Genomic DNA, 13,047 nt, shown 5'->3' with positions numbered 1-13,047 from the left:
TCCAGTTAGAGTGCAAACTGCATACATGTTTTATGAATAAAAATTATTATAAGTTAACTACAAAATCTTGTTTAACAACTTACAAGTTCGCAACGATATTATTTTTAAACGATGTATTATTATATAGCAAAACATGTGTAACACGAGTAATTTGTTAACATACATATATTTTTTAATGTTTGACTAAAAATATTAGTTACTATTATAGCCTTTAGTCTTATGATACGTGACAACTATCATTAAAAAAATGATTTTTTAATGGATTTATGACCGTTATTGTAATATAGCTTAATCAAAAATGTGTATTTGATTACAATAAGATGAATATTTAAGTATGCTGAAGTTGGTATTTCATACAATCATCTACCGCATTATAGTCACATGTGTGGTTGTAAGCAACTTGGTTATTAGTTATTACTAAAATTTTCAATGTTGTAATAAATTATTAATTATGTGTCTTCCAATTGAAAAAGGAAAAAATTCAACAGTAATTATTATATTTTTAGTTGAAATTGATTTCTAAAAAATTTATTCTGGTCTTTATTATCAATATAAAATCCTATATATAAATTTTAAAAATCCTATAAACTCAACTGAAATTATTTTTTACCTAGAGTATTGCAAGACACTTAATGTGTATTATATTAAGGCTAATAGTTATACCTGTGTTTTTAAGCCTTTGTAACAGGATTGCACTTGAAGTTGATCTTTATCTGAAAGTTCAGCACTCTCTACGCTGCTAGCACTGCTGCTGCTGCTACTACTGCTGCTGCTGCTACTGCTACTACTGCTGCTGCTAATTCCCATGTGTGAATCCATATTTTCCGAAAAATTACCACGGAGAGTCTGCTGTTGATCTTGTCTGTCCACGTTGATCAATGAACAAGCTGCATAGCCCGACGAAATCGAACTCTGAGCCACTGCAACGCCAGGTGGCATGTTTAGATCCTATAGAAAAATACGAGTTATTAGAAATACACATTAAATTCTCACACCAAACGTCCATTTAATCAGTGTAACAAGTTATTCTTTAACGCTGTAATATAGTAAAACGATAAGACATTTTTATCTTCTTAAGAGACAATAATAGTAACTACTATTATATTAGTATACGAATAAATTAAGCGTAGTAAATAGATAGTAATTATACATTTTTGACAATCTTTCTAATTAGGATCGTTTTTGCTTTCGTTACACAATCACTTGCAGGTGTTCAATGTATTACACTTTGTATCAACACCCTTTTTTTACACTTCTATAAATTACGATAATGATATCGGTCAAGACATTTAGAGACTATATATATTTCCGACGTGATTATATGATAGGTATACAAAAAATGAATTTTCAATTAGCGAGAAATGCAGTGGGAATTAAATATATAGATATATAGAACAAATAAAAAAACAAGTGCAATTAAGGCGGCTTATTCTCCTCTATCTCGCTCAAGTGAACTGGTCACAAACTCAAAAGAATGCAGTCATTCAAGTAAATAAAATTATAAAAATTACAGCCGACCAAATGCACAACGTTCATATAATAACGGTATGAAGATGTATTATATGTGTTGGAACGGAATTATTATGATGAGAATCTAATGGGCATTTTATATAACATAAGTAACGGCGGTAAATGAGTACTGCGACGTTAGATATTGCAATGTCATAGGCCATAATAGTAAGTCAAATATATTATACATATTTTGTAATATGTGTGCGCGACGTGTGAACAAACGTACACAAATGACAAAGGCGTATTATAAATATTATGCAATATATTTTATAGGCTAGAGCGGAAGATTTATTTAAATCGGAAATGTTTGATAGCCTATATATAATTATATTTTATTATGCGATTTACGATATACTTATTTTTATGAAATATCAACCCACGATTACAAGTCGACTGGTCGATGGTTAATAATTTCTAGCGCATAACGCCATAACGGTAAGTATATAATATGTATTTTATGTAAAAACAGTAACGGAATCATTTTTTTTATCGCTTGCATAAAAAATAATAATTAATATGTAATATGTAATGTATAATAATCCCAGGAATGGCTCGCGAAAAACAGACGGAAAAATATGGAAATGAAACGAGGTAGAAAAATATTCAGGCAAAATATTTACCTAAATTATAGTCGTTCGTGTAAATATAAAATCGGTTATTATTTTATTGTGTCGGCGACGTCTAGGAACATCGTAGTCATTCGTTAATACTGTATAATATAATATGATATTTGTACGTTTTATAACTACAACTGCGGCTACAGTGCCACATTATAACATCGTATAGCGTATAAGTTGCAGTGTATACCGAAATCGACAAAGATCGAACGAGCGAACCGATTCGGCGTGAAATTGGACGTACGAACTTTATTCAAAATTTAGAGCGTCTCGATAAGTGGACAACGACGGTTATGCGTATACGCTCGCGCGGATCACAATAACAGAGAATTTCGCCGGACTACACGCACAGAATTTAGTGCGTGCTTGTGCGTCATATGTTTTTTCTCGACTTACGTACGTAACAAACCAAACGTGTTGCCGCCGCTCGTCAAAATCTATATCAATTGCGCAGCGTGTGTGTAATAGGAAATAATCGAGGAAATAATGATATCGTTTCTTCTAGTGCGACAAACTCGATTTCAATACGACGATAAAGCCGCTAACTGATATCGTATAATAACGGTGTCCCGACTCGGGAAGCATGTCCGACTGCAGTTTATAAAAATATTACTTGAATTGCGTGTGTTTTTATAACACACAAAAATAAACAAATTTTACAATTTATTTCCCGGGACCGGGTCGTACCTACTTTAATACCGGTACTGCGTGATTATAATGCATATATGTATATATAACACAAATACACGAATACTATATACCAGGGTTAAACTGTGGCTCGTTAAAATACCGTAAGATCGTATACTAAACAAAATATCTATTGCTACCTATAATATAAAAAAAATTGTATAATGACTACAATTTTATTAATGTTATTATGTTGTTTCATATTTTATACATTTTATTACATTGGATATTATCCAATCTATAGCTGTTAGTAAAAAACAATCAGTGGGGAGTAGGGGCAATTTGTGCAATTTTACTACGATTGTTTAGAATCGTTTTTCTTTTAGCTCTTGGCTCCTTACATAATAATTATAATGTTTGGACCCTTTTCGAAAACTACCCTTATTATATACATTATAAATCATTAGTATTAATGTTACAAAACGTAACTTATATGCATCTTCAAAAACTGCATTCAACTAGAAATATTCAACTTATAATAACTGTATTTCCGACCAAAGGTATATTCGTTCGCTTACGTACCAAGTTACAAGTTTACAACTTACAATCCTGTGATGAACTGAATAAGTATAATATTAAATAAATATAAATATTATATACTGTACATCTCTCATGTATCGTTTTAAATGGATCGTTAAGCTTTTGAGAGGACCCGGTCCATATTTAAAACACTGTAAATGCTGCAGCATTATTGTTTTGATAAAACAGAATATTATTGTTCCCGCCTTGCCGAGTGTATTTTTACACTATATATTTTACTATATTTATGACACAGATCACAAACACAACATAATAGTAATATACCTATTATAATAGTCATTTAAATAAATATAATAAGAGGAAAGTATTGATTATTTTTTAAAAGTGACTAATCACGGGTAAACATAAAATACAGTTATAGGCAATAGCAATAATAGCATTTATTAGCATTAATAAAAGCCAATTATTAGTAATAAAGTTTTTTTTTTAAAAAAACAACTTATTCGTAATATAATTATTAATATGTATTTAGGGTTTTTCAAAGAGGGAACGGAATTTTATTTAACAGTTACGATGATAAAAATGGTATTTTATATCATAACTGTAAATAACTATTAAAATATAAAAACATTTATAATAACAACTTGACACAATCCGGCGACCAATTCCGATTTATGCAGGTCTACTTTTCTAAACAATTGACACCTACTTATTATCGATAAAAAAAAAATAGTTTTCTTCTCGTTTAGAGACCGTCCGAGTTAAAAATATAACTTTTGTATAACAATGTACTAGTGCGAAAGAGAATAAAAGAATAATATCATTCAGATGTGCTCGAGCTGGGCTATATAGTGACTCAGAGCGAAATTTTTTTACATTTATTGGAATGTTTATGTTTATTTTTTGTAGCGCCGTTGGTGGTAAGAGAAATCATATGGTAAATACGTTTTTCCGCTACTTAAACGTCGTCAACGTCCATCATACTGGTTCAAATAGTTTTTTCTCTTCTAGTCCGTCGCGGCGATGAGAGTACAGTTGCGGTTTTGATACACGCGTCACTAGTGTACACCGACTACGTTTGTTTTTTTTTTTTTATTATTATTATAATAAATCATCGGTGAAATGTCCACCGAATCACTGTAGGTACTTAAATCTACTACGGTATACTAATATATAGGTAATTGCAATACTCGAATTCGTTTCAACGATAAAACAGTTTGACGGGAGGTGCATCATTAACGTTTCGACCTCTACGTTATAATATACCACGTGAACCAATTTCTGTGGCGGAATTTAACGAGAAATACAATAATGGTTCAATATATACGTAAAAGCAGTGCACATCGCGGGAGCGTGAATATGACATGAACCGATTTAACGTATTCCAACGGCTGCAGAGTAATGATCGACATAACGTGCCATTATAATATTATCGAGATATTATTCTCGTACACAGTGCAATATAGTACTTATATAATATTATTATCGTTATTGCCGTATCGCGATTTATTGAAATTACGTAAACGCCTATTGGAGTCATCGTGACATTCGTGTGAGAAGTTAATTCAGACCGCAAAATCAACTATGTTGTAAAACTTTAATTATTGGCACGTGTGAATTGGCTTCGATGGGTGTTTATTTGCAGGGCATCACCGACGAGCCCCGGATGTAATGGTCGTGAAATGTAACCACATCGAACTAGTATAATTAAATTTGGTGATATTAGTGTTAAAAAAAAAATAAATAAAAACGACAAACGAGACGATTACAATCATTACAAACTTGACCGTCAATTAACGGTTTTTGCGTTTATTTACGAAGCGCAACAGTACGCGTTGTCACGTGCGGCCGACCAAAAACTAGGCCGATTCCTGTTAAAATTTTTATCTCGTAAATTTGAATAAATCATTTATGGTCGACGACTATGATAATTATTATCATTATGATATAATTTCGAAAACAGTTCGGACGGGTTTCGGTTCGATAATTGCAGTTATTCGTATATGCGTAATGCGTATGCGCACTTCAACAGCCACCGCGGGCGCGTTTACCGTTTTTATTATTTTTATTATTCTCTCAACGTCCTAAAATGATAATAAAAAAAAATTCGTCGAATTTTCTTTTCCTGACGACGGACGAACGCGCGTTGAGACAATAAAACTGCTGCGTATAATATAATATATTATTATTGTATTGTAAATAAAGCATATTATATAAAAAAAAAAAATAAATAAATAAACGTTTACAGCGACGATAAATATGTATAACGTTCCGAGAATCTGTGACCGATATTATTTTACTATTATTTTATGATTGTCGTATGTACGTGTGCGTGCGCGCGTGTGTGTGTATATATAAATACGTATAATATTATATTATTTTACACTGCATTGTACCCATACGTTGCAGTCGATCCCGTTTAGCGGAACGATCGATTTGGACGACGACGAGAGATGCATTTTCAATTCGGTACGCGAAAATCGTCGTCCAGCGCGGACCGTATATATTATACGCATATATATACGCTATCAACGCGGCTCCCAACAGATACATGCGGTATGATAACAATGCGCGGTGTTGTACCTATTTATAGGCACTATAATGCGATATTAACTACCTACATTATTATATGTAATAATTGACCGTGCAGCGAAAAAAAACTCGGCGAGCCGTGGAAAGTATACGCGAAAAAAAAAACCGCACGTACGTGACCAATGGGAGACGATAATATAATATTGTCTGCGAGCGTATATTGCTGTACGTATAGCGAGTGAGCACCTACCACATATAACACGTCGTTTGTTGGATAGTACCCACCAATTCTACCTACATAACATTATGTCGCATGATGTGTGTCACTCGGACAAGACGGCGACGGCGGCAGTGGAAATAAGTATATAAAAGAAACGAAAGAAAAATCTCCCATTGTCAGGTGCACGGTCGGTCATAATATTAATATAATATATATATATATAATAACACGATATATTTTATTGTATACTGAAAACCGAGTAAGAAGTACATACAACCTGCACCGATCGTCTGTCCGTTGGCGACGGATTTTTCATTTTATTACATTTCATTCGTTTCTTCGGTCTTTTATATCGCGGTATACACACGTCTAAACTGTAATTTATAAAATATAATAGGTACTTATTGCCATTGCTGGTGAAATAAGGTTTTTAACGACGTATTATTATTTGTCGCGTTCCCAGAGACATGAAACCCGATAACGTGTATCAGAAATGTTGTGAACGCACAACTGCGCAGTTCCTATATAATCTCTTTCAACGGTGGCGTCAGAAATATTTATTAAACATAAGACGTGTTGTAGGTTAAAATTCGATGTTCGAAAGGCGTTGGTATAAGTAAGAGTTTTCGGTTAAACATTTTAAAGGACAATAACGAGAACCCATGTATAAGTATTAAAATACAATTGTGACATATACCTATTATATAATATATATATATATGTATTAATACGGATTAACGTGTATTACGTGGGTGGTGGGTGGCGTGCCGTGTGCAAGCACAATGTACAAAATATATATATTATGTCAAGTAGCTATGTCTTTTTTCTGTACGAAAATGTAGTAAATAAAGTTTACTATTCGAAATTCATTTATATTTATATTTGTAAAGCATTAAAGGTACAATATTGATAAAAAGTATAAAATAGTTGCCTGTCATATAGGGAAACTCTGTAAATTAATATTTTTAATGACGTTAGAAAGTTACACATTAAACTATAAAAGTGAGATTATAATATTAATCGTTTTCATATTCATTTGATGAAATGTCAATAAACTTTAACTATTATCTATTTATCATGTATTATGTATTCCAATTTCCAGAAAACTAAAATGAAATCGTTTCTCGGTTAATAAATTATTATTATAATGGTTTTTGATAACAATGCTAATTGTAAATTGTAGATTAAAAATAACTATCAAAACAACTTAAAATAACTTAGTCTGTACTCAGTACTTGGTATATTATATTTTTAATTATGTATTTTTACGAGTAATTATGTGTTTATATGCGCTGTAAATTACAAAAAATTATTAACTATTCATAGCGTTTGCTCAAGTTGACAAGAACAATAATTTCATACGATCAATTTCTAATTAACGTTTATAATTCTTTTTCCCTGGTTTTATTTAAATGCATTACCGGACTTCTAAATTTATTCGTATATTCAAAATATTAAAAAAATTTTGTCACTTCTTATGTGTCAAATGGGTGTCTTATTTCAACGAAAAAATTGTATATTTTATTATTTTATTTATTTATTATCATCTCATATCTGTGTATCATTGTATATTATGCTCTTGAATTGCGATGTTCAGCTAATAAATCGTATTATATACGACATCCATGCGTTGTTGTATTATCCACCTGACACTGGATTCCGAGTGATGGTTGTACTTTTAGAAATCATTTTTATTATCTTTTCGGGAAAATGATTTCTAATTGACAAGATCAACACTTCGATTCACGAGTTATACAAGTTAGCCCTTAGGTAAGATAATTCTCGGTGTATAATATTTATTACTTATCAAAAACCTGGTATAGCAGAATAAATCAGAAAAAATAGAGAGCTAGAGGACGCGATCGTCGTCCACTGAACCCAAAGTTATTTTGTATTAGATATTTAGCTCTCAGCTAAAACATTCGTAAAACACGCATGCCAACTAAGTATGGTTAGGTAGGTAGGTAGGTAGATAGGTAGGTTGTAAGGCTTTAAAAATGTATCGGCCGACAACCGCCGGGCAGACGACTGGTTCGAAACGTATCCCACGTAATACGTTAGAAATAAAAAACAGTCGAAACAGGTTTTCGCGGAGTTCATGGACCAAGGTCGGGATGTGTTTTTTCTTTCGAAAACCGATTTTTGGCTCTTGTCGTGTCCACTGGATTGCGGAGGAAGCGAAGTTTAAATCAATTTAACTAAAAGCCCAAGACCGGACGATGAACATTATATTATTCTATACATACCTATATACCTCGAAAAGGTGTTTTAAACAATGTACAAGGTAAAAAACGACGGATTAAAAATTGGTGTGCAAAATTGATTTAGTTTTTTTTGTCTTATCGTACACATGGATACTATACGCATATACAAATTATTGGAAAGTTTTTTCTCATAAGCGCCTGCAACTGCAGTAGTCGAATAAAATGTTTTTCAAGGTAGTATTTGAACCAAAACAACTCTTCCAGTATACTTACATTATTATTGAGCAATATGTTCCACCGAATTTTTGTTATTTGCATCATTAATAATAATGGTATTCAATTATTATTATGAATCTATTATAGGACATTAAACGGCCCAAGGGCAGAGGAAGACAGTCGCGGTATAATATTGTTTCGTTGCAGCGTATAAAAAATATAAAATAGCGATAACGTCGTAAATGTTGCGCCTAAAATTATAATCCGTGAGAAAAACAATTGTTCTCCTGCAGATAATAATAATAGACATTTTGTGTGTACGAATGAGTACGGATACATTTTTTGCGCATAGAATCATTATTCGTAATTATTGTGGGTACGAGAAATTGTATACATTACTATAAGAGCTGTAGTTAATATACACTAATAAGTGTGGGCGCGTAATGTTATATGATCAGATTTTTTTTTCGACACAAAGTGTATGACTATAAGTACCTATACTTACAATATTTTTGATATTAGTATTGAGTTAAGCCGGAGTTTGTTTTATTGTTTCGGTGTAAATTACAAAACCACGTGTTTATTCCAAAATGGACTTCGTTTACTATAGTCGTTTGCGACTTGAGTGACGAGACGATTTATTTGAGATTCTTTTTCTCTTTATTTATGGCCGACTAATGGACCGCCGGGTTGTGAATAATTAAAAATCGTCTGCGGTTATTGACTGGTAAATGATGAGAACGAAAACTGTCGGTGCCTCGGCGTGGAAATGCTTATACATTATGAAGATTCCGCGACAATGACTTACGGGAAAAGGTGCGGTAGCCGTGAATTACGGTCGGTTCAATTACCGCAATAATACCTATCTATGTGACATACTGCGTGGAACACGTCATTATTATAAAATAATTATGTAAAGTATATTTTACGAACCCGTCGGCGGAAACACGCGCCGATCGTTCGTCGGTCTTATACCACCCCGAATTGACAAGAGTTCAAAATCGTCCATTTGTTGCAATTGCAGCTTTATTTTAGAATACGATTACCCAGTTATAATACGTATAAGTAAAGAAGCAATATCTAACACAAAATTTGGGACTTTGTCTTATGAACAACCCTTAAAATGTATTTATCTACATCTACTGTTGAAGTATAGAGCTTATTATTACTTAGGGTACGAGCTTAATGTATAACAGGTGTATACTATACTATAATAGTATTGTAATTTGTAGGTCGACCTACAGGTAGGTATAGAGGGAAGCGTAACTAATTATATTACGAGTAATGATTTACTTATTTTACGATACGTGAGCTCGGCGCACGGTGGAGGATAGACAATGCAGCAGCAGCAGCAGCAATAATAAGTAGCAACACCACCGAATTTTTATACCGACATAATATAATATAATATCATATTATATTTATTGTATACACAGATACAATAATAATTATCGTCGAACAATAATAATATTGTTCGGTGGCAGTGGCGGTACCTAACTAAAAGAAGTTAAAACACATAGTAATAATAATAATCACGTGATAGAAAAGAAAGAAATTGATGAGTTCGGTGAACCCCGTCGTCGGATGGTTGTTTTATAATCAAGAATGCTCGCCCCTCCAGGACACGCGGGTGTCTGCTACTTATGTATGTATAAATAGTTATGGATATCTATACGTCTGCCCATATACTTACGTATATATAATATTATATACGTGTGTAAAGATGTATATACACATATATAATAAGGTATGAGGTCATCATCACCTTTTCCATTATTATTATTTTTCTGGTTTATTTTTCGACGTGTGCAGCACCACTACGTATATAATATTATAATAATATTATGAAGGTATTAGTGACTTAGTGTGTATACTTTATAGGTACCGACTCTGTACGCATTGTCTCTTTTGCAGCCACCCGAAATGTTCAAACCGGTCGCGGGCGCGCGTGGTGTACATAATAATAGTATATAATACTTATGAAAAGGGCAGGGCACCTATAATTCTGTGGAATTTCGACACGGTTGCTGTGTACGGCGGAAACGACTCGTGTCTATATTATTGTGCTTCTGTAATTAATGGGTAACTTGTAATATAGCGATGGCACTGTGTACGACGTACAACTGCCGCTGCGTAGTATTTTATTTAAATTTTTTTCCGATAAAAATGACGAATCGTTATCACTGTTTACTGTGATCCGCTTGAGACCCATCCGGTGATGCGAAATCCTTGCGGCACGTACTCGAAAGTCGAAAGACTTGTGTTTTCCGAGATAATAATGTTAAAGAGATTGACGTACCGACATTATTTAAATTTCACAGCGAAATTCTGCAATTTCGAGTTACATTTTTGTTTATTTATTTATTATTATTTTGAGATGAATTCAACGATCTGGACGTTTTTAGCACGTACAATAATAGCCGAAAAGATTTTCATTTGACAGGCATATGGACTTGGGTGAAGACGGAATTCGGACAGCTTCAAATCTACCGATGAGTAAAAAGAGTTTTTATTTGTGATGTATCTTATTTACGACAACCTTTTGTAAAATAACTTGTTATCGTTACGCGAATAATTAAATAGACCACGTTCGTCGTCTTCGTTATACTTAAATGGTCAAATACATTATTTAGAACTGTTGATCACCGTCGATTAGATGATTCACACCCAAACTCTGCACATCATAGATATTTATAACGATTCGCAACGCTTTTTAAAATCATTAGTATACACAGATATAGAGTACAGTATAGACTCGCTAAAACATAAACGCGTCACGATGACACCATCAATATCCAATACGCATTATAGCTAGTAATGTACATTAACGATATTTGTTTTATGAAAATCGATTTTTTACCAGGTACGCCAATTATAGGTAGGTAGGTACCTATGTATATATATAAATTATTAAAATATAGGAAACGTCTAAAATGTAATGGTTCATTATATTTGCTTATTGTTGTGCTTTACCTTGAAAAATGCCGAAAGACGATTGAAACGTCCATCACTTTGACAACCTTAACTAGATAATATTTATTATTTATTAAACGATCGAATCGATTTCCAGTAAAACAGAAGCTATTTTTGTTTTAATTGGTAAATTAGTCATTAATGTAATTATTTATTTAATTGTATTTTATTATAATAAAAATTATTTATTAATGACAAGAGCCAAGGACAACCACAGATTATTAGGGTTTTACTCATCATAATATTATTATGCTGTTAAAAATAAAGTGTCATTTTATTTTCAAACTCTTCAATAGTTGAATATTTAATTTTTTGTAATATTAAATTGAAATTTACTTAAAGAACCTTTGATTTGATTTTTACTTAAAACGAAATTGTTTTTCTAAGTTCTTAACATATATTCTTAAATATTATAATGTGTACAAAAATCTTTCATAAACAATAATTATTTAAAACAGCAATGCACTAGTCTTGCTAAAAAGATAAGTACGGAATACTTTACAATTAATTTTTTATTTGAAAAAAATTACAATGTAAAATAGTATTATTGTTTAAATAAATACTAATTTTACACGATTAATATTTGTGAATAGATACAATATTTGGTGCCTAGGTATTTAGTACCTAGGTATTTAGTACCTAATTTAACTCATAATTATTTTATGCCATATGGAATATTATAATTAAACGATTGAATTTAAAAGATGTTATAGAAAGTAAAAACAATATCGATTTCAATCATTATTTTACCTAAAAATTAAATTAACTCCTCGTAATAATATTATACCCATTAAATTTTTAAGTTGGTTATAAAATTTATTTTCTAACATTTTTAAAAGTATTAAAAATATTTATAACTTTTAATTTTAAAAATAATTAATAGATAATTAATTTTTATATACATCCAAATATTTAGTACCTATTTCTGAAACCACTTAAAAATATTGTTTATTAATTACTATAGGCTAGCAGTTGTTAATTTAGTAGTTAGCAATGTAATATAAATATCGTGATGATTGTTTGGGCCATCAGTATATTATTTACAAAAACAATTATTTTAAATTTAAAATATATTAAGTATTTTTAGCTTTATAATTATCAATCATTACTTGTTACTACTTGTGTTTGGTGATCATAAGTCATTTAAGTTAGTTGTTATTTTCAATTTAATGGTTTTTTTACGGCAACAGTAATAAATAATAATACTATAATTGGTATTTATGCCGGTATTTTCAAACTCTCGAGTCGTACAATATTATTGATTCCAATTGTTTTATTCGTGTTTTTTATTAAAAATGTTATTTTCTCACACGAATAATTGTTATAATATATATTTTGGAAATCTTGTATAAGAATTAAGAGTACGTTTTGTCCTCATTTCTCCCAAAAAGACATGATATACTACAGATAGTGCTATCACTGAATTGCCATCGTCTGCCGTAGTTGAGTCGTGTCAACAATTGTCAAATAAATCGGCAAACAATGGTCTGAATTTTCGACCGTATTTTTTGGTTAGTAAATATAGTAATACAAAATATAATAATGATACATTATATTATAATTATTATAAATCTTCAGAACGGGCGGGGCGTGTGGACAGTCTACG

General features: G+C 31.6%; 1 protein-coding gene across 1 annotated transcript in view; it reads right to left on the bottom strand.

Annotated features, from left to right (window-relative positions):
* Positions 1 to 13,047, bottom strand: part of LOC114126718 (uncharacterized) — a 35,893-nt gene that overhangs the window by 3,501 nt on the left and 19,345 nt on the right. Inside the window, exon 2 of the mRNA XM_027990719.2 lies at positions 664 to 948. Within this exon, the coding sequence (XP_027846520.2) occupies positions 664 to 939 (276 nt within the window). The 5' untranslated portion in view covers positions 940 to 948. The remainder of the gene's footprint in view (positions 1 to 663; positions 949 to 13,047) is intronic.

The sequence above is a fragment of the Aphis gossypii genome, chromosome 1 (assembly GCF_020184175.1).
Source record: "Aphis gossypii isolate Hap1 chromosome 1, ASM2018417v2, whole genome shotgun sequence".
In the NCBI taxonomy this organism is placed as follows: domain Eukaryota; kingdom Metazoa; phylum Arthropoda; class Insecta; order Hemiptera; family Aphididae; genus Aphis; species Aphis gossypii.
The sequence above is the reverse complement of the archived record's forward strand: the minus strand, read 5'-3'. Positions and strand labels throughout refer to the sequence as shown.